Here is a 22,032-nt window from a genome sequence, read left to right as displayed (position 1 = left end):
TGTAGGGAACACCAGCAGTCCCCAGCCCTGGCTCTGCTGGGGCTGTGAAGCAGCCTTATACCCCCATGCATCTTTGCAGTGTGTTGGGGCTGGAATTCCCATTGGAGTGGCTCTGTGTGCCGCTACTGAGGATGCTCTCCCAGCATGGGGCAGGGGCTGACTCCCCCCCAGGTGCCAGCACTGTGGTTCACACAGCCCCAACATTAGCTACAGTCATAAAACAACAGCCAGACTCCCATTTCCCATCACACCCCCTGCCACATTCCTCCTAAGTGATTTCGGCTGTTTCCCAAGCAGCCACAACTGGGAACCAGCTCCCCGCAGCCGTTTGCCAGTGCCACCCTCGTTGGTGCATGAGCCAGGCAATGCCATGCACCAGAGCACTGCTGGGGCATGAGCGGGGTCCCTCTGTCCCTGCAGGCCTTGAGCTCTGTCCCCTGCCATGCTGGCCCAGTTCCATCACCATCACCATGCGCTCCAGCCATCCCCGCAGGCACCATGACAGTGTGACCTTGGTGCTGCCCTCCAAACCCCTGGGAGCTGCTGGGGTGTCAGGCTGCTGGAGAGGGCATTTGGGGCAGTTTTCCCCCAAGGACTTTCTGCTCTGTCCTGGCTGGTCAGTGGGATGGAGCACAGGCACCACCATCGCCCCCCTCCTCCGGGTCCACATCTGGTCAACAGATGCTGGCCCAAACACTGGCTGGAGCCATGGACAAAGGCTCTCACTACCTCCTCCCAGCATCACCTGATCCAGGCAGGTCTGCGTCTTCCCCCAGCATGGGGTGTCCCTCCCTGCATGGACAGGAGACCCTCCTGAGGGCTGCAAGGAGGCAGCAGTCAAGCAACACCAAGCACAACACCCCAAGCACCAGCAGTGACCTTGCTGAGGCCATACAACATCTTCTCCATTGTGGTTGGCTCCATCCTGTCCATCCCAGCCAGCTCCCTCAGACCCAGCCTGGAAAGCCATCCATGAGCAGCACCAGAGCTCAGCCTCCTGAGCTTGCTCACCTTTGGAAGTTCGATTTGGACTTGTCCCATCCAAAGGAGCCTGAACCCGCGATTCTCCACGGCACATCAATGATATTGTGTTACCAAAACCATGGCCTTGCGCTACCCGGTAGAACTCCAGGGAGGTCAAACCAGGAAATATCCCTGGGATGAGCTGGGACTGGCTTAGCCCATCCACTTCTGGGATTAACCGTGTGGATTTAGCAGTGGGGTGACTCCAGCTCGGCTCATCAGACCATCACCGTCCCACCGGGACACACGGGCAGGCAAAGCCAGGCGGGAACCAACCACCACTGGGGGGACCTGGGTGGCTGGAGAGAGGGGTGGGAGCGAAATAACAGAGCTGGAAATCATGACACAAAACATGCATTCATTTTATTCACAAAACCAGCCTGGATCGCTAAAACATTACAAACAGCATTTCAATTGGATGATGGAGAGCGAGCTGGAGAGACGGGGATGGGAACAGAAGAGAAATGTCACTTGTCGTAACTGCTTCAGCACAGGTCCTGCGATCGGGATTGGAGTTTGATTTTGAACTTCAGTAAGTTGACAGAAATTACTTCTAGGAGCAAACCATTGCATTAGGAGGGTTCTGGCCGCAGTATTCCTCTCTCTAGAGTAATAAACTAACAATGACCTTTTTTTTTGCCTTTCTTTTTGCCTTTTTTTTTTAATCCTTTTTGTTTTTTCCTGTCTCGACCACCCCCAGTTGTGTAGCAATTGTTTCCTTCCACCTTTGATACCCGGTTAAACTTCCATCGGTGAATGGCTAGGAAAAGGGGATACTACATCGCTTTAAACATATTCTCATTTATAAACATGAAGTTGAGGCATTCTAGAAACTACCCACTCTATTGTATGATGGGAAAGAATCAAAGAAAAAGTATAAATGAGGGTGCAATTAAACAACTGTGCTAAATTACAGTAGTGCTTATTAGTAACTAGGTTTTCAAAGGTTACTGTAAATTTACATTCCCTACACAAGTACTGCATCTTTCACACATAAACAACATCAACACCAAAAACACAGAAAGAAACTGATTGTCCATACTCTGTCTATTAAGTCTTGGTACTTTACAGATCCATTGTGGTTGTATATTATTATTTTTTTTTTTCCTTTTCTTTATTTTTTATTTGAAAAGCCGTTAAATGTCGGACTTGGACTCGGAGATGTTAAAACAAACGCCAAAAAAAAAAAAAAGAGAAAAAAGAGAAAAAAAAGAAAAAAAAAGGAAAATAAAATTATAAAAACAGGAATGAGATTTGCGAGAAAATATTTTTGGTTCTAAAGAGACACAGGTGCATCCATTCATTTCAGCCAAAAATCCCTTGCCTGAGACAACACAAGCAAGCAGTGACATTGCACTTGGATGACAGAGCTTTGGGATTCCCGTTCCTACTGGAACCATCTGAACGCGGCTCCTGTAGGAAGCATCACCTTCTGGAAAGGAAGAGAAACAGGGAGGGGGGGATAGAAGAAGAAGGGACAAGGTGTTAGGTCGGGTCCGGCACAGCCGTGTGGCATCACCTCCCTCCACCCCTCCGTCCCCATCGCGGCATCCCAGCCATCGGCTTCGGGATGGACTCAGCCTGGGCTCGTCATCCCACAGATATGGCCACATCCCAACACTCCCAGGCCACAATGACCTGGCATGGCCTGGCACAGCCCCCATCTTCCCTGCCATGGATGGAGGGACACCCAGCAGACAGGAACCCAGCCAATATATGGGTATAGGAGGGCATCTGGAGGGAAAATGAGGCAGGGGGTGAGCTGGTCGGGCTTACGGACACAAGACCTAGGTGCAAGGACACATGGGACACCATCCCCCTTCCACAGTGAACAACCTCTCCCCAACAGAGCAGCCCCGACCAACAACAGGACCCCTCAGCATCTCATGGGGAAGAGGGATGAGTCCCACCAGGCTCAATCCCACACACAACAAAGTGACCAACAACAGATGAACCTCTTTGAACACCCCTCCAGGAAAGGTGGTGTGGGGCAACAGCCCCAATGGCTCTGCAGTCCTCTGAAACGAGAACCTGGGATGTTTCCCAGCTGGATGGGATGGGAAACCCGTGCATCATTCATGAGACCACAGGGGGAATATGCAAGGACCACAATGTCTCTCAATGCCAACAGCCCCCAAGCAAGACCACACAATGCTAGCCAGCAGATAGGGCCACATCATCTCATAGAGGATGCGCCTCAGAGGGCCCTTCAGCTCCTGCATCTCCAGACAAGCAATGGACACCAATGGGAAACAAACCAGCTGGCTTTCATCAGGTCCTTCTCTTAGATCAAGATACCCACCAAGCCTCAATGAGGAACCAGGGCAGGGCCTCCCCCAACCCCTGCAGAAGGGACCCAAACGTGCTCACTTCCGTGGGCATTATGACCCACGCATGGGGTTTGTGCAAGAGGAAGATGGTGAAGGGTGAGAATGGGCAAGAGCTGGTGGTGCCCAGCAGGATGGATCATGATCCTGCTTCTGGCCCATGCCTGGTTCTCTGGGCAAACTGAGCTGGGGGCAACACCATTTCCCCAAAAGCCTCTGCAACATGTAATCAGGCATCTAGGGAAGACACTAGTGCCTCTGGCCAGTGATGCACAGGCTGTGGCAGGGCACACAGCCAGCCATGCTGGATCTCACCCAAGGCACTGGGTGCACAAACAGGGCAGAGCACGGTGGACTCTCCAGCAGGTGTGACCTACCCAGATACATCATCCAAAGAGAGAGAAACAAGGGTCCAGAAATGTCTGATACAGGTCATTTCAACACCTCTGCCCATTCATTAATAAAGGAAGATGGACAACCAGCTCTAATGTGGATGCTCAGCATAGATCACCAGTTGGAATTTCCAAGAGGGAAGCACAGAAGGTTGGAAGGGACCTTCACAGCCAGTCCAGTCCAATTCCCCTCACATGTGCAGGTCATCTTTCATTAGAACAGGTTCTTCAAAGCCCCATCCAACCTGACCTTGAACCCTTCCAATGATGGAGCAGCCACAGCTTCTCCAGATGACCTATTCAGTGTCTCACCACCCTCATTGTACATTTCTTCCGTATCTCCAACCTAACCCTGCCCTCTTCCAGTTTAAAACCATTGCCCCTTGTCCTGCCACAAGGCCTTGGTGAAAAGTCTCTGCGAGACTGAAGTGAGGGTGGCAGTGATCCTCACACCAGCACTAGCCGGGCACCAATGCACTTTACCAAGGCTTCTCCAGACAGAGGACAGCTGTCTCGAGTCAAATCCTGACTATTCATGGCCTTCGTGTGACCTACAGCTCTAAACACAATCCCAGGGTGACCTGGCCAGGGCTGGAGGAGCCTGGTCGGTGCAGGGACGTGCTGCTGCCTGCTCCGAGCATCCAACCTGCCTTGCCAGTCTCAAAGCCTCGGGCAGCCCGCACCACACTGGGGCACCAGGAGAGACCGGTTATTCGGGCTCTGTAGATGTGCTGATAAAGCCTAATGGTGGCAGAGGGATTTAGCCCATTTCTTTTATGCTGCCATAAAGGTTTAATTCTATGTGGTTTTTACTGCTTGGTGTTAGATCAATGTTTAATCACAGCTCCGCTCCTGCCTGGGCTCCCCTAGGATGCTCCTCTGGACACACTAGGCTGGCAGACTGGAGCCACCACTGGTGGCTCTTCTTGGCAATGACACTGCTCCCCCAGACATGGGTGATGCTAGAAAAGCATCATCCTAGGAATTTCTAGGAAATCCCAGGATTCCTAGGAAAGCCCTAACAATTTTTTAGCCCCATATAAAGAGCCACTGAATGTCCCCTCCTGTCCCAGTATCAAGCACTATGGTGTGATGGCACCTTGGAAGCAGCACGATGTCCTGGCCACTGCTACCCTCCAGATGGATCCCCACCACAAGGCAGCTGCCAGCTGTTGGCCCAACAAAATGCATTACCAAGGCTGGCTGACATAAGGAGGGGTTTAACAACATACTCATTGACCCAGGTGACCTTAGGACATCAGCCGGGGTCTAAGTGTCCACGTTCCTGCCACATACACGCACTATCTTGTTCAATCCCACCGAGATCAACACATGGTACAAGTGGATATCCTAAGAGAAGGGAGGATATGCTCTGAAATGGGGACAGTGATGCCCTGGAGTGATGCCCACATCTGCTCAGGCGTCCATCCCCACCAGCACAACATCTCTTTTCATCCTCAGCACACCCATCGTCATGCCCAGGACCCATCTTTGGTGGCACCCAACTCTGTCCCATCAAGAGCTCTGTTTCAGTGGCTCAGCCAGCTGAGGGATGGGGAAACCCATAACGGGGGTGACCATTCTATGGGCTCCCAGTGATATCCATCATCCCCAGACCCAGCTCAGCACCAGGAGCAGGGAGCAACTCCTCCAGCCGCAGCAGCTCCAAGTCTATTGACCCGCTTTAAGGATCTTTGGAAGAGATGAACTCTTTTTTTTTGCCTTTCTCCCTTTTTCCAGACCACTGACTCAGCAAATTAGAACAAGAATATAATTTAGCAATACAGCGGTTTTTGAAAGACACAGTCCCCCTCTCCTCATCCCCACCACCCAGACAAGGATTTTTTTCTGCCCTTCACTATTCATTCAGAGCTGATGCTAATTGAAAAATGTAGAACGTAGCTGAGCAAATGGTGGGCTGCCTCTTTGGGACAAGCAGAGGATGGGCAGTGCCCTCATGTCAGGGTGTGCAATCAGTCTGGGTGACTTCTGGGTTCCTGTCAACAGGACACAGTGGGATCAGTTCCTGGAAAAACCGAACCCAGGTTCAGCACAACATGTGGGGGACCTGGCAGACAAGTGCTGGTCCAGAGCACCCGTAAGAGTGCAGAAGGAGGCAGGCTTTGCTACAGCAGCGTACCCACATGCCAGCCATCACCCCTGCCACAGCCCCAGCTGAGCTTCAACAATGTCACTGGACTTTTCTTATGCTCTCACATGAATATGGCACCTCTGTGGTAGGTTTGGGAAGGTGGCACCTCAAACCCAACAGCAGCTGGCATCCCAACCCAATGGCTATCCTCTGAGACCAAGAACAGCACCCATGTGTGGACTATGGTGGGCAGTGACAGCCCAGGTACCATCCCAAAGCCTCACACCAGGGATCCCAGCACCCCTGTGCTTAGCATGGATGCTCCCAGCTCAGTCAGATGCAGAAGCAAGACCACAGCTCAGCTACCAGTGGAAATCCATATGGTGCCTTACGGACTCATCCTTACAGCCTCAGAGAGGGATGCGAGAGACTCGGCATGGCCACAGCATGGGAGATGTTGCCCAGCTTCTACCACCCAAACCCGAGGGCTGCCATGCTGCTGCTCAGAGCCCACAGAGAGCTCAGGGGCTGCACCACCGCCATGGGCTCCACCATCACCCATTACCCAAAAAAAAGCCACCTCCTGCCCATGCCTGCAACAGGGAGAGTGAAATGCAGCACACCCCAGGGAGAGCCCCAGCCCTCCTCCCAAGCCAACCAACCCCAGTACGTGAGAGAGGGCAGGGCTGGGGGCACTGGGCAGAGCACACATCTCACGGTGGGGGGAGAACTGGTAATGGAAAATGGGGGGGGGAAATAAAAAAGTAAGAAGTACCAGGCGCTTTATTATCTAGGGCCAGATCCGAACCCAGGAGCGCAGCCCGAGGAGGGGTTAGGGTGCCTGAGAGGGGCCGGTTACCTCCAGTGCTGCAGAAGGCTTCTTTTTGAGTTCTTCACACTTTCGGAATTTGCAAATCTGGTGGCCAGTTTTGCGATTCCTACAACTGCTGCACTGCTCGCAGTTTATCCGTCTTCGGCAGGGCGGGCACATGCCGCATCTTTTCCGTTTCTTTTTCCCCGAATTGATGGCAGATGCCAACTCATTCTGCATGGGATACTCTGCCAAGCCAGCCATATGGAGCGCGCTCTCTGCCAGAAACACGCCGGCAGGGGTCATGATGAAAAGGCCTGGGTTGATGGGAAAAGCCCCCAGGTAAGGAAAATCGGAGGGGCCGTTCATTGTCTCTGCAGCTGAGACTGCCTCCATGTCAGAGATCCCAGTCCCGTGGTCGCTTGCGAGAGGAAGATGCTCCTGTACCACTCTTTTGAGCATTTCTGTTGACTGAGCAAACTGTTGTAGGGCGGTCTGTCCTTCTGCGGAGAGCTCCGACACCCGGTCGAGTTTGCTCAGCATACTAGAGATGTTTTTGTGCTTTGAGGTAGAATGACTTTTATCCACAGTCGCTTCGTTGCCATTAGCTAAGGGGTTGCCCTTCTCTGAATGTTCGCTTATCGAGCTGCTGCTACCAAAGGTAGAATAGTGGGAGAGTGGACGGGACTTCTTAAGACTTTTGTTCAAAGGTTCACTTATTATCCCACTTCTGTTCCTCCTCTCAGAGCTGACGGGGGGTTGAGAGTCATCTTGGGTGTTTTTTTCCGTCTCTGCCTTGTTCCCAGTGTCTTGATGGGAGCCCGAATTTGACATGGTGCCCAGAGCACAACAGCAAAACCAAACCCCCCCCGAACAAAACAACCCCCAAATGAAACCAAACCCCCAAACCCACCCCCAAAGCCAAAGATCCCCAAAGCCTTGGTGGTAGCAGCAGCGTGCCGGCCACCGGGGAAAGCTCAGATGGGAACGCTCATCAACGGGGCGTCTCCTCCGGCGCCGCTGCTGAGGGCTTCAGTCCGACCTCAGAGCAAAGACATACTCTGCGGCTCTGGAGCACAACACGCGGCTCTGGAAGGAGAAAAGAAAAGAGAGTTAGTGCTGGCGAGAGCCAACAGGCTTTTCAAAGCAGCTCTTCCTCCCCCTGCCATGGAAGTCTCAGCGCTGGGAACAAAGGAACTCCAGGGAACGGACCTCGGTGGAGATCCGTTGGGCTGTGCTGTGAAAGGGTCGCCGTGCAGACAGAAGTGGGGGGTCACAGGGGAAGTCCTGGCCTGGTAGCAATGGCACGCTGGTGCTTAAAGGCTCTCTGTGCCCTGGTTTTCCTCCCCCAGGAACCGCAGCCCCAGGGAAGTCACGGGGCTGGTCTCCTGCTCTGCTCCAGCGGGCCCCACAATGGATGGGGATGCCCCCGAGCCGCCAGCCAGAGCTCATGCAAGGGGAAACTGGTCCTCTGAATGCAGCCACCAGTGTCCCCACATCCTGGGTGCCATGGATGCAGCAGGTTGCAGGGCTGCATCTCAGCTCCCACATCACCCAGCTCAGGCCAGGCTGCAACCATCTCCTTCCTCCTCTGCCTCCTCCTTCTCCTGGACACTTGTCACCAGGCCAGCACTGCACACCAGCACTGGGCAGAGGAAGGAAGACACATGGGGAGCTGCAGCATCCACCTCCAAGTGCCATGGGGAGTTGCAGTGTCCCCTTTGAAACCCCATAGGAAGCTGCAGCATCCACTTTCAAGCCCCACAAGGAGCTGCACCATCCACCTTCAAACCCCACAGGGAGCCACAGCATTCAATTCCAAGGCCCACCAAGAGCAACAGTGTCCACCACCGAGTGACATCGGGAGCTGCAGCATCCACCTCCAAGCCCCTGTACTGTTCACCTCCAAACTCTATGGGCACCTCCAAACCCCATAGGGAGCCACAGCATCCAACTCCAAACCCCAGTGCTGACCTCCTGCCATGCCCTTGCCTGCTCTCCCAACCACAGGCTGTTCTGGTGGACACAGGGGCTCAGTGGTGATGGTGAGACCCCACCTTGGTGCCGTCCCTGGGGCGGCTCCGGGGCAGCTGGGCCCAGTGTGGCTGCAAACACTTGTTGTTGTGAAATTCCTGCCCGTCCTCCTCCCTCCCGAGCACGCCTGCACGCACGCACAGGCACCGCCGGAGTAATCAGGCTTTAGAGGAGAAAAGCTGCAGGGCTTAGTGGAGCAGGAACCCTCGTCCCCACCCCAGCAGCAACTGGGGGAGGGCAGCTCCGGGAGGAGGCCCCTCACCTACCCCATCCCTCCATCCAGGCTATCCTGGCAGCCTCCTCTCAGGTGATGGGACCATGTTTGGCCAGCACGCTTGCTCCTGCCCCAAGGGTGATGCAGCAGAGCGAGGGGCATCCCCACACCCCCTGCATGCTGCTCATCCATCACCCTTCGTGTCCCCTCAGTCACAGCTGAGCCACATCCCCAGCAACCCCACTACAGCAGAGTAGCCCTAACGATTCCACACAGACACTGTTAGAACACTGATGGGGTAAGGTCCCCATGTCAACAGCCCTGGTGCTGGCAGAAGACAGCCTGTCTCAGCCCACTGCCAAAGCCAGCTCGCCTGCAGAGAAATCCCCCCGTCCTCACGCTCAGAACCGCTTGCTTCAGCTGCTGCAGGATTTAAGATGCAGTGTGGATCGATGCAGGGCTTGCGTTCCAGCCTGGAGCTCGCCAGGCCACATGGCAGGAGGGACAGGCTGCCCTTCCCTGAGCATCACACCCCATGGGGATGCTGGCTGCTGGTGAGGCTGGGGTGCATCTTCAATGGGTGCTGCCAGGGAGGTGGGGGACCCATCCCTGGACGAGTCACACCTTAACACTGAGAGCAACGGGCGCTGGGGCCGGAGCGGGGAGCGCGGCAGGAAAAGCACCGGATGGGAGGATGTGAGATAAAGCCGCCCGTCACCGTTATCTCGTGCCTGCTTTTCCTGCGTCCTGGCGCCTCTTCCGCCCCGTGGTGTGGCCCAGCACCGGGTTGGGCTGGGGTTCACCAGGCCGTTGTAACCACCAAGCCGTGGTGCTGCTGTGGCCTTAGCTGGGGGTCTCCAGGAGCGCACATTGCCCTGGGAATGAGCCCAGGTGGTGCCCACAGGACAGCAGGGGCTGGGTGCCAAAGAGGAGAGGGAAGCGGGGAGAACACTGACTGGAGCACACTGTGGTGGCCATCTCCATCCGTTCCCATCCTCCTCTGCTCTGGGATATCAGCCAGCCCTTCCCTGCTGCTCCCACCCAGCCACATCAACTGGTGCCCCAGCTCTGAGCCCTGCCACTCACAGCCTCCTCCAACTGGGGCTGATGGCAACAGAGCGTGGAGAATGATCCCCCTGAGCATCCACTGCTGCTGCCTACCCCATGCAGCTCCCTAGCACCCACAGGGACAAGGGGGACACTGCCATGTCCTCTCCCATCCCCAGTGGGACAGGGGGATGCTGACGAGCGTATCGAGCAGTGCTGCTGTACAATCCCACCATCAGCAACTGCTCCCACCATCAGCAACCACTCAGCACTGCCCTCCATGCCCACGGGGCCACTATCCTGCCTGGGTCTGTCCCTATGCTATGTCCCCTCCAAGAACCCCAGGACCTGCTTGCTGTGTGGTGCCTGGTGGTGCTGTGCCCCCAACCCAGCCCTGCAGACATCTCAGCACCTCCTTGCCAGCCTCTGCCCAGCCAGGTTGCTAATTGCAGCGGGGGGGAGGAATTAATGATCTTAATCCCTTCTTTATGATTGACCCGAGTAAAGACTGCAAGGGCCCCCCCTGCCCTGTCCATTTCTACCCCTTTTCCGGCCCCCATCCCCTGGGGAAGGCGCCGGGCAGCGTCATCTGGGTCCCTGTCAGAAGGTGCTTAGCCCCGGCAGCAGCATTAAGGGGCACGTGATGGGCTCCCTCACCCGGGTCTTTGCACCGGGCAGCTTAAGCAGCCTGGAGGGATGCCAGGGTTCAAGGGGACACCACCAAGGTCGGGAGGCCCCAGTGCACACCCAGGGGTTCCCAGCTCTCCCTGCCTTCACAGAACCTTGCTCTGCCCCCCCTGCAATCCCCCTGCCAGGTACAGATTCTCCAGGGGGCTCAACTGACCGGTGAGCTACAACACCCAGACACCACCATCACTTGGGTGTCCCTGCTCCATGCTCCCTGCTCCCACCAAGACCAATTTCTATAGGAAACCCCAAAAAGCTGCTCCCCGACACCCCAGGGTGCTCAGCAGCAGCTCTTTCCCATGGTCTGAGTGGACAAAGGGAGTGTCCCTCCCCTCGTAGGCTTCCCCCACGGCTTAGCCCAGCAGCACTCCACATCCCTGCTCCATCTACCCCAGAGCTGCCGGCATCCCGCACACATCCCATGGGACCACGTTGGAATAGTTCTAACAACTCCAAAATACACAATAATATAGGTTGCAAAAGGACCTCTGGTGGTCCAGCTCCCGGAATGATGGACTGAGAGTCCACTGACTGCGGACGCCGTTCCCTGTCAGAGGGGAGCAGGACAGAAGCTTTGCTTCTCATACAAAAAACGTCAAGCTGCAGTTCCCAGCCCGCTTCCCTGTGTTATTTCACTGCATCGCTGGAACGCCACCGGCTCCCGCTGGTGCAGAAACTCTCGCCTCCAAGAAAGAACTTCTGCTTTCCTTTAATTTCCAGTGAACCAGGCTCCTCCTGGAAGAGCCGCCGGGCGGTCAGCCGTGGAGAAGGAACCGGCAGAGCCGACGCCGAGCTGCTCCCAGGCTCCGGAGACAAAGGCAGGACACACAAATTGGGCTTTCTCCTAATCCCTGGGCGCTGGGTGGGCGCGGGGGGCCGTGGCTTTGTCCGCCCGGAGCAGACAGAGGACGAGGACGGAAGGGACCCCGGCGTCTTTTCAGCCTCCAGAAAGGCGGTCATTGTCCCCTCTGCCGGGTTTTTGTCCCCACTTCCTCCCCCTCGCCACGCGGCCGCCGGCCTGGCGCAGCCCCCCGCTCCCAGCAGAGCCGCGCTGATGGACACACGGAGGGACACAGGACAGACAGACACAGGCAGCCCTAAGGAGGGCACTCACCACCAGCACTTGCCCCTCTCCAAGGCAACCCAGGAGGGGTGTAGGGTGAGGGAGGCTGTGGATGGAGGTACAAGAGAGGGGCCACAGGTGGGCCCCATGCTCCTCATGACCATGGACCTCAACCAGCATGGACAGGAGCTCAGGATAGCCAGGACTGCAGGGGCATATGGGGTGGGACAGATGAACGCGATGTTCCAAGACACCTTTGAGCATCCTGGTGTGTGAAGCACACCTTGAGATGAGAAAAGCCAGCAGGTAGAACAGGACCACCACCCTGCAGCACCGTCATGGGTCAGAAGGTCCAGATGAAACCCAGCTCAGAGGCTTGGGAGAACAAGCAGCACCAGAACAAGGTCCAAAGCAGCTCCAGCTGCAGCACCACAACACCCACTTCAGCTCCAAGGTGCCTGATTCCCACAGCACAAACCCGCTGCTCCCTCCACAGTGACACAGGTTAAATGGAAGATGTCTCACCACAGCCTCCTCCCCCAGCCAGGCAGCAGGCACCAGACCAAGGGCTCTCTCCAACCACACAAGGAAGCATAAGGAAGTTTTTGAGCTGCCAGGGACTCAGCCAGGCGAGAGGCAGCCATGGGGACTGCTGGCAGGGCAGACACCCATGACACCCTCACCTCTGCACTGCTGCTTCCCCCAGTGTGGGGAAACAAGGTGAACCAAGAGCGAAATCAAGCTTCCATCTCCCAGGGCCAAATACCTTTCAGGACACCCATTCTGGGAGAACGTGGTGCGTGATAACCAGGCACAGGCACCCGGAGGCAAAGACAAGGACATTGTTTGCAAGCCATCACCTCTGTCAGCCCCGAAAGCCCCCAGGCTCTGCTCTTCAGATTCATCCTCCCCAAAACTGGCCCAGCCAGAAGATCGACTGTGGGTGGGCCATGGAAGTTACCATCACCTACTGCATCTTCTCCAGACATCAAGAGAGGACCCCCAGGCCTGGGGGAGCTTTGGGCAGTGTTGTAAATGCTGGAGCCTCACCCTGAGTGCTTGCACGTTAAAGAGCCAGAGCTATGACAGGTCTGGGACAGGTCACCAGATGGGCAGCTCATATGGAGACAGTTCATCTCCCATGCTCCCAGCATCCTTGGAAGGGCCAGTTGTGGCAGCCGCTCCGCTCATCTCTGCTACCGAGGTGACACTGAGGGACGTTAAGAAGCCAACTCCTGAATTAAAAAGGCTATGGAAGATTAAATCCAGCATCTGGAGTTAGCCCTGGAAGCAGATGGCGGCTCATCATGGCGCACAGAGTGGCTTTCACCCGTCTCAGCCTTGCAGACAGCCACTCTGCTCTGGTGGTGCCTCCCCACGGCAGCTCTGGATGCACACACAACCTGGCCAGCATGGGCCAGAGACATGTCCTCCCAGGCACATCCTCAGGGATGCAGTGAGACCGTGACGCCGTCCTGCAGGTCAGATTCCTACACCAGGGCTCCACCAAAGGCACATTTTATCCCTGTTAGTTGTGCCTTTCCCCATGTAACCCCATGGCTTCTGCAGGCTTCCCAACCCACCACTGGACACCCAGCTCAGCTAAATGCACCCATCAAGGCAGAGCCTATCACCAACATGCCCTGGACTTCCACTGCAGAGAGGACAAGGATGGACACCATGGACACCATCACCTCCAGGCACATCCTTGGACCTCACCCCGCGGCATCCTGCATGCATCCCACTGTGCCTGGGGCCACCCCATGCTTCCCGACTGTAAAACGTGGGCTGTGTCCTGCCTCCGCAGGGTGGTGGTTATGGATTAAGGAGTCTTAAATGTCAGACGACCAGGCGCTCCCTGGAAATCCACTTATCTCGGCTGCCACTCGGAGCGGCCAGAGCCGGGCGGTTATGGAGATAACGCGATTTGAAGCGTCCACCCGAGCGTTGCAGGGCTGTGGGTGCCCTGCGGACAACACCAGGCACCTCCTCCCCTCCTCCCTCACCCAGCTGCTGCCCAGAGAGCCGAGTGACTGTCCTGCTGCTCCCACCTGCACCGCATCCCCTTCCCCAATCCAGTGGGATGAGGGAAGCTTGGCAGCATCACCTCCGCAGTGCAACCATCCCCTCCATGCCAGAGCTGCACCAATTCGCTGCCCAAATCCTAACACGGCTGTAACTAAAACCTACCAGATTGAGCCTCAGGAAGGGCCCCCCCGCCGTGCTTCTCCCACCTCCCCCCCCCATTCCAAATGGGATTGAACAGATCTGCGCTCGCCCGAGCCCAGCTCGCAGCCAAGCAGCATCTGACACTCCCGCACAGTGGCACGGCTCTCTGCCGCTCACCCGCATCCCCTCACCTCACGCCACCCCCTTGGAGACGCAGCATCACTCCCATCGCAGCAGAACACAGCCAGACCCTCCTGCAGGGACACAGCTCTTTGGTCCAGTTAATGCCCAGTGTCCCCTCCACCAACAGAGGTACCCAAGGGGGTTTCAAGGTGGTTATGTGCAGGAGACCATGTTCAACCACCCAAGGGCGTTGGGGCCTGGTGGACAAGGGGCAGCCACAGCAGATGACAGAAACAATGGGTACCCCAGCAGGAGCTCCAGGAGCCACCATGAGGGGCTGTGGGGTGCCCAGGCAACGCTTCACCCCCAAGAGACCCACACACAGCCCATGGAGGCCAAGCTGAGATGTGTGAATCACTGCTGTTAACAGATGGGGTGATTATAGCATAAATTACTCAGGGTCTGCCTGATAACAAGGGCAAGGAAAGACCGATCAGCAGGCACTGAGCTACAGGAAGTTCATTACAAGTAAGAAAAGAAGTTATAGGCACAGCCACATGCGAGTATTTGATGGCAAAGAGCCCCACACCCATCAGTGCCACCTCAATGTGTCCTAGATCCACTAGTGCCACCTCCAATGGTGCCCAAATCCATTAGTGCCACTTCCAATGATGCTCAGATACATCAGTGCCACATGCAAGAGCAACCCCAGCCTGGAGAGGTCCTGTTGTGCTTCCAGCCCTCTCCAGTTCTCATCCTTCCACATCCCACCAGGCAGAGCACAAGCTGAGGGGCTGCTCCCAGGAAAGCCAGTGGTGGGAAGGGCTGGTGCACCATGGTCACCATCACCAGCAGTGAGCAAGAAGTGCACCGGCAGCAGGCACCAGGTCCAGCTCAGTGCATGAGTTTGGTCATTAATGGGTGGTGGGGACCACCTGGTCCTTAGTGATGAGACCCCCTACTTGAAAGGTGGCTACCACCTCAGTGCCTCTACCCCATGGACCCACAGGACATCAGGGAGGAGCTGTGCAAGCAAGGGTGCAGTGAGCACCCAGCTCACTCTGTGGGCTGAAGAAGACATTGGCATGCAAGAGGCATCTCTGCTGCTCATACCAGAAACACCCCAGAGGGCTGGGTCCCTGCTGCTTCTGTGCTGGTGGATTGAGGGATGCAATCCCTCCTCCCAGCCCCTCACAAACACCCATTCCTGAAGGCAACTGCTTTAAGGAGTCACTTTGAACACTGGGAAGCCGCCAGGGCCAGTGAACGGCCGCGATTGACAGATGTCCGAGAGGACGGCAAATAATCCTGTCTTCCTCTGGGAGGATTCGGGTCGCCCTCACCCTCTCTGGGGTTTATCCATTGTCTGCATCCGCCGGCGGTTGTTATTTTTGGTCAGTCCCGCGTTTTGTTTGGCCTTGCCGGCAGGAGGGAAGGAGGAAGAAGAGAAAGGGGAGGAAGGCTGCTTGGTAGGGGGAGGACCAGCTCTGTTTTGGGAAGGGGCAGTGAGGCACCCCACAGCCCTTGGAGATCCCGGCTGTCTCCTCCAGCACCTTCCTGTGCAGGCAGCAGTTGGGGTCATCTCCAGCAGCAAAAGGGGAGCTCCAACACGGATAGGCAAATCCTGCCCATGGCCAGAACCATCCCAAGCCCTGCCTGCAGACCCACATGTGCCTTAGGTCCATCACCATGGGCCAGAAAAGACTGGGGAAGCTCATGAAAGCTGGTCTCCAACCTGCCCTGACCCTCCGGGGATGTGGACCCCATCCTTCACACTTCCTCCCCAGCACTGTGCATCCCAGGCAGCCTTCCTGATGGCTGGGGCTTGCCAGCACTGCGGGATGCAACTCAGGCAGCTCCTGGGACCCATCCCTCCAAGCTGGGTGCAATGGGAGGTGTCAGCAGAGCCAGGGAATGAGACACCCAAGAGCTCCCAAGGAGAAGACACACAGCCATGCCCCAGCACTTTGCACTTCTGCCCATGTACCCAGTGGAACCAGGGGAGCATCAAGCCAGGACTTGCCATCTTTCTCCATGCCGCCTTCCCGGTCTGCCTACAAAGCACCAAGACAAGAAGCTGCCTCCCCACTCAGCAAGGCTTTGGCTCCTGCAGGAGATGGAGGGCACAGCACACAAAACCACCTCTCCCCAGCCTTCCCCACGGCTTGTCATTCAAGCAAAACCCGTGGCCTTTAAGCTGCCAAGGTACCAGAGCTGCTCCGGAATCGAGTTCGCTCGGCTCCTGCCCTGGAGCAAGGAATATGAAACGCTGCCACTGGAAACGAAACAGAGCATCCGTCATTTTACTTGCCAGGAATATATCCAGCCCCCAAAAAAAGAAATGCTGCCTGCTAAAGAGCCAGCAACAAACGCCCTCGATCGCACCGGCGAAGCGGAGCCTGGCATCGGGCATCACCACCCGGGGCCTGCTTCCCTGCTGCATTCAGAATCACCCAAAATTCAACGAGCAGCAGAGTCAGGAGAGGGCTGGAGCCACCCTGGAGCCAGGTCAGGACAGCTGGTGGGGACCAGCAGATCCCACCTAGGATGCTACAAGGAAAACTCATGGGTTTGGAGCAAGAAGAGGGAGATGGTAGAGGCAGGGCTGGAGGGATGGAAGTGTCCAAGCAGAGCCAGCCCTGCTGGGGGTGCCCATGGGAAGCCACCCTGCCGGTGGGCAGTGCCAGCATCCTGCCCCTGGCCATTCCCAGTGGCATCCCCAGGAAAAGGAGCTGCGTTCCCAGCCAGCCCAGCCCCCAGCCCAGGCACGCCAAGCCAAATATCTGCAAGAGGCGCTCCCCTCCATGGGAACGGCGACTCCACGCAGAGTTCACATGCCCCAGCAATGCCTGATTAAACTCCCAAACTCCCAGGGAATACCCCTGAGGCTGTCTGCAGATAAGCGAGGAGCTGGGCTGCTCGCAGGAAATGCAGCAACTGGGAAAGAGCAATGGCTCTTTTTTCCTTGCAGATCCAGACTAACACAGAGCAAACCCCGGCGCGCTCTGGCTCACACACAAGTGCTTGCCTAAGCTCACTGCTGCGCACCCCTGGAGCTTCCTGCTCTCCGGTGCGACCAGGAGCTCATGGGTGACCCCATCACCAAGCTAGATCCAACTGGAGGGAGTGGAGATGGAACTGGAGAGCCCAGGATAACTCAGTGCAGCACAGAGGAGCTGAGCAGGACCCAACAGGCTGAAAGATGTCGAGCAAGAGGATGGTGCTGGGCGGAGGGGAGGCTGCAGCAGGTACCCAAGGACAGGAACACTTGCTGCCAACACCTTCATCCAGGACCTGAGATGCTCTATCATTTCGTGTCACCCTGGGGAACACCTCAGACATTGGTTTCACCGATCCTGGGGTCTCCTGCAACCCCATCACTGCCCTTCTCCTCCCATTTGGCTCTCTTTGACACCGCAGCACTAGACCCAGATCTAGGTGTCCACATAGTCAAGGGCAACAGTAGTCAAGGAAACCATGTTGGTTCAGCACCCAGTGTGATGGGTGAGAAGGAGCGTCCCAGGGTAAAGACGAAGGAGATGATGCTCCTCCTCCTGAAGGCAGAGGAGCAACCAGCTCCTCCTCCTCTCCTGTGCTCCATGAGGGCTGAGCCACAGGGAGGCTCTGCATATCTTGGGGACCAGTGACCCCAGCGCTGGGCACCTCAGGGGTGCTCCATCCTGACAGCCACAACGTCAGCTTTGATGGAGACCAACTGACGTTGTAAGGTTGAAGTTCTGCTTTCAACCAGGATCTGCACTGACTGCACACTGTGCTCTCAGGTAGGCAAACCTGCCTGACACCACAGGAGCACGGGCAATGCACCTACCCAAGCCAAGATCTCCTTTGGAGAGGATGTCTTGCAGCTCTCTTGGTTCTTGGTGCTTCTTCAAGAATCAGCCCAAGAGGAAGGGTGTCCTCCTTCCCTGTAGCATGGAAGAACAGCAGTCCTGGGCAACCTGATGGGAAGAGTCATGAGGAAAATGGCTCCCAGAGAACTGCTGGGACAAGAAGTCCTGCTCTGGGGATGTGTAGGTTTTCACTGGGTGCCTCGCACACAGCCAGGAGACCTCACTGTGGCTTTTCTACAGATGAAGGTGGCAAATAAGAAAGATGGAGAGAGACTTCACCAAGGCCTGTCGTGACAGGACAAGGAGCAATGGTTTCAAACTGACAGAGGGCAGGGTTAGGTTGGACATCAGGAAGAAATGTTTTACAATGAGGGTGCTGAGGCAGGGTGCCCAGAGAAGCTATGGCTGAACCATCCCTGGCAGTGCTCAAGGCCAGGTTGGATGGGGCCATGCCCCCCATGGCAGGGGGGGTTGGTCTGGATGATCTCTGAAGGTCTCTTCTAACCCAAACCATTCTGATTCCACAGGAATTTGACTACCAGCACTGTGCCTTACCAAGAAAGCACAAAGGAGATGCGCTGGCAGACCTCAGAGGATCAACCACAAGACAGTTGGAAAGCAGAGCTGGGGCCCTGAGAAAGAGGAAGGGAACACCACCACCAGCACCAGCCACAACGTGAGTCAGGATGGGGGAACCCTCAGATGAGGGGCCTTGATTACAGGGTGTAAGCATCATCTGGACCTTCTTGGCTCCAGGCCCTGAGGGTCTACAACTGAAACTAGCATCAGACATCAATGCTTCTTCCTTTCCTCATCTCCCCATGAGCTGATGAACAAGGCGGGATGGCAAGGAACAAGATGGATGTGGTTTTCACAGGTGGTGCCTGCCACACTGTGGTGCATCCCTTCTCCAGCCAGCCCAGGGTGGGTTCAGAGACCCCAGCTTCCTCCCAGGGACCTGCCTGCTCATTTGGTGACCCCCTGCAAGAGAACCATCTTCCTTCACCCATGCCAAAGGGTTTGACCCCAGGCACTCCTGAAACCCAAGGGTTAGGTGGGTGGGTCCTCCAGCTGCAGCACTGGGAAGCACCAGAGATGGTAGGAATGGGGCCTCCAGAGCACAGGGCACCAACCCAGAGGGTTGATATCCACACTGCCTGCTCTCAATGGACATCCTCCTCCATGTGCTGCTTTCTCCAGCCTGCTCCATATCCACAGGGGCCACCACACCCTGGAGAAACCTCATTTCTCCAGGCTTGGATCAAGCACAGAAAATGATGTCCATCAGGAGTGTGGCCATCAAGGGAAAATCCTGCTGGAAAGCAGCAAAACCCCATCCCCAACAAGTGTGACCCACAGTGCCAAGGCAGCCACACTCCAACCAGGACAGCTCCGCCTGGTCCATCGCATTAGAGGGACTTGGCCTCCAGCATGAACTTCACCATGCAGGTTTGTGCCTTCAGGTGTTTTCAGAGGGGAATATATATTCAAATAAAGCAAGAAAGACAAAAAAATGGGGCATGCAACTGAGCTCCTGTGATCTCCCTATCTGTGCTGGGCATCCATGGAAAAATCCCGAGGAAATTTCTGCTAAAATATAATCATTCCACACAAAAAAAGGGAAAACCCACCGGAGGCTCAGCTTGCTGGACACAGCACGCCAGGAGGGGCTGACAGAGCTGTTACGGTCTATTGGGCCAATAATCCACAAACTAAGACAGATTTATTGTACATGGCAGATCGTAACAGCTCCAAAGAAACCATCACTGTCTCCCGGTGCTTAAAATTCACTTTCTTGGGGGGAAAAAAAAAGGCCAAAATATGGCTTGAAGAGATAAGATGCGTGGTTGTGACAGACAGAAGCCTGTGCAAACACATATTATGGGGTTTTTTCTCTCTTGGTATATAAATAAATAAAATATCTCCTCTTCCAAAGCGAGCGCAACAGCATTACCCAGCTCGGAGCGCTGTCCTTACCACCGGATTACCCGGCTTGGTTTCACCTCCCTTTAGCAAGACGGATTTGCAGGGATGCTGTTTCCTCCCCAATATTGCAGCCTGAACACAGAGAGGGGAATGAAAATGAAGCTAATTAAAGCCAACTTGTTCCCATCTGCCTTGCTGGGATGGGTGGGTTTGGGTCCCCTCTCCTTGGAAGGTGCAAGCCTCCAAAGAAGCAAGATGCCGGAACAGAGAGCAGGCTCTTTCCACTGCACATTGCGATGGTGAGCCCAGGGTGTGGGGATGTTTAAGGAGTAATAAAGGGCAGTCAGTGCTTTCCCTTCAGCTTTGCTCCTGGATGGACAGGTCCTGGGAGCAGAACGAGGAGAGAGACCAGCTCAGGCCCATCAGTAATTGTGATGCTTTAAATCAGCCTGGGTCTGGTGAAAGCTTAGGCCAGCTCACCATATCCGACGGGATCAAAGGGGCTCAGCCAACAGGTTTAGTGGCTCGGCACAGCCAATGGGGTAGACCTGGCCCCCGCTCGCTCTGCACCCAGGGAGCACGCATCCCTCAGTAGGGTGGTGCCAGGAGGATGCCCAGTGAGGCCCTGAACCCCCCCAGCATCATGATGGGTCAGCACTGCACTCACCAACCCCCCAAACTGCACCCCAAAACCAGTCCAAAGAGGGGGTGCTGGGGCCAAGCAACCCAAGCGATAACGGCTGGGCTCAGAGATGCAGAACAATGCTCACGAATGCAAGGAGGGGGTTTGCACAGATACCCCAGCCCCCTGAAAGCAATGGGCTGGGGCTGGCTGGGAGCTCCAGGGAGGGAGCGGAGCCGAGTAATTAGAGCAGGAGGCTGTGAGTCAGCAAACGATGCGTAACCTCGAGGTTGACAATGAGGGAGAAGATGGCAGTTTCGACCGAGAGAGCCCGCTGAAAGGGCACATTTAGATATGCAAGAAGCAGCAACTCCCAACAATCAGAGGGCTGGTGACCTGCTCCACAAACCACACTGCTCCACAAAGCACGCTGCTCCACAGCGGCCGCCCGCCTGCCACAAACCGGTGCCGCTCTCCACCATCGCTGCAAATAGAGATGGGGGCAGTCACAGCCCAAACCCAATGGGAGCAGGGGCCACTTCCAAACACCCCAGTGCTCAGAGCAGGAAGGGCAGTGGGCAGCATCTCCTGCAGCATCCCAGCCTGCCTGGGGAGCGGGATGCAGCCAGGCTCGGCGCCTGACCTTGCTCTGGATGCCCTGGAGAGACGAGCAGCCGGCGGCAGCGATACTCCAGCACGCAATGGATATTAAGGGCAAGGTTTGGCTCGGAAGCAAACCCCAGCTCCAGCCACAGGCTCATTCCCCCCTTGTTTTAGAGGGGGGCGCGTGTCCATGAGGGCTGCAGGCAGGTAGGGCCCTGCCGCACAGCAGCCCTCGGCGAGGAGACTTTAATTAACCCCGGAAAGCAATCGCTCAACGGCCAGCGCGGGAATCGATGCGGAAGGGGCAGCTTGCTGCCAAGGGACCATCTGCTCGGGAGAGGGATGACAGCTCCGGGTCCCCCCCTCCCGCTGCCCCACGCCTGCCGGGAAGCTGCTATGGGGCAGCTGGTTGGGGTGGGGGCCCGATCCTGAGCATCACTACCAGGTCCCCCCGCCCTCGGCTCTCCCCTCGCTTCCCGTAAAGCCCCACATCCCCACGTGATTTCCCACATGCTGCAGCCCACCCACCCCCCCCCCAGCACAAAGCCTGCCCCTATGGGGGGTCCCTCCAGGGCAAGGAAGCTGCTGGGATGCAGCTGAAGGAGAGATGGGCAGGATGTGACCAAGCATCCTCCTCGCCCACCCCACATGTTTTCACCCATGAGATGAGTTTGGGGCAGTCTCAGCCTTGAGGGCACAGAGGGGTTGTGCCTTTTTGGAGCACCAAATTCTACCTACAGCCAGACTCCCAGAAGAATACTCAAAGGGATGCTCTCAGCATCCTGCATCACCCAGGGTACCAGCTGCCCTGCCATAGGCCACTATGTTCTCTCCTGGTAGGACAAGGAGCCAGATAACTGAACCCCCCCACCAAGAGGAGGCAGCAGGGAAACCCCTGGACAATGAGGGAAACTAAGGAACACAGATTCATCTTTCCATGCTACTCCCCACACCATGGCCACCCCAGTATGAGCTGAGAGGGGCACAGAAAGAGAAGAGGTTCTGCTGTATCCACACTGCACCCTGCCTGGCCGCACTCCAGCAATAG

General features: G+C 56.2%; 2 protein-coding genes across 6 annotated transcripts in view; one reads left to right on the top strand and one right to left on the bottom strand.

Moving 5' to 3' along the window:
• Positions 1-1,361: 1,361 nt before the first annotated feature.
• The window catches only part of CXXC5 (CXXC finger protein 5), a 30,867-nt gene continuing 10,196 nt past the window's right edge, over positions 1,362-22,032 (bottom strand). For all 4 annotated transcript variants that reach the window (XM_061354030.1, XM_061354028.1, XM_061354026.1 and 1 more), the window contains exons 2-3: positions 6,694-7,734; positions 1,362-2,455 (exon numbers count right to left, since the gene is read on the bottom strand). In XM_061354030.1, coding sequence (XP_061210014.1) covers positions 2,411-2,455; positions 6,694-7,479 — 831 coding nt within the window. In that variant the 5' untranslated portion in view covers positions 7,480-7,734 and the 3' untranslated portion in view covers positions 1,362-2,410. The remainder of the gene's footprint in view (positions 2,456-6,693; positions 7,735-22,032) is intronic.
• Positions 15,535-21,692, top strand: LOC133212505 (uncharacterized). 2 transcript variants are annotated; one of them, XM_061354025.1, is made up of 2 exons: positions 15,535-17,764; positions 19,052-21,692. In XM_061354025.1, exon 1 carries the CDS (start codon positions 15,937-15,939, stop codon positions 16,837-16,839), a length of 903 nt encoding a protein of 300 aa, XP_061210009.1. In that variant the 5' UTR covers positions 15,535-15,936; the 3' UTR covers positions 16,840-17,764; positions 19,052-21,692. The 2 variants fall into 2 exon arrangements, with proteins under 2 accessions (XP_061210009.1, XP_061210008.1); XM_061354024.1 differs by lacking the exon at positions 19,052-21,692 and adding an exon at positions 18,361-18,879.

Source organism: Neopsephotus bourkii, unplaced genomic scaffold (assembly GCF_033783945.1).
Source record: "Neopsephotus bourkii isolate Nb327-2 ecotype Australia unplaced genomic scaffold, CSIRO-AGI_Nbou_v1 NB_716, whole genome shotgun sequence".
NCBI lineage: Eukaryota > Metazoa > Chordata > Aves > Psittaciformes > Psittacidae > Neopsephotus > Neopsephotus bourkii.
This window is presented reverse-complemented; position numbering and strand designations above follow the sequence as displayed.

Coding starts and splice junctions, on each gene's coding strand:
- LOC133212505 (XM_061354025.1), top strand. CDS start 15,937: ATGCCCCAGCACTTTGCACTTCTGCCCATGTACCCAGTGGAACCAGGG.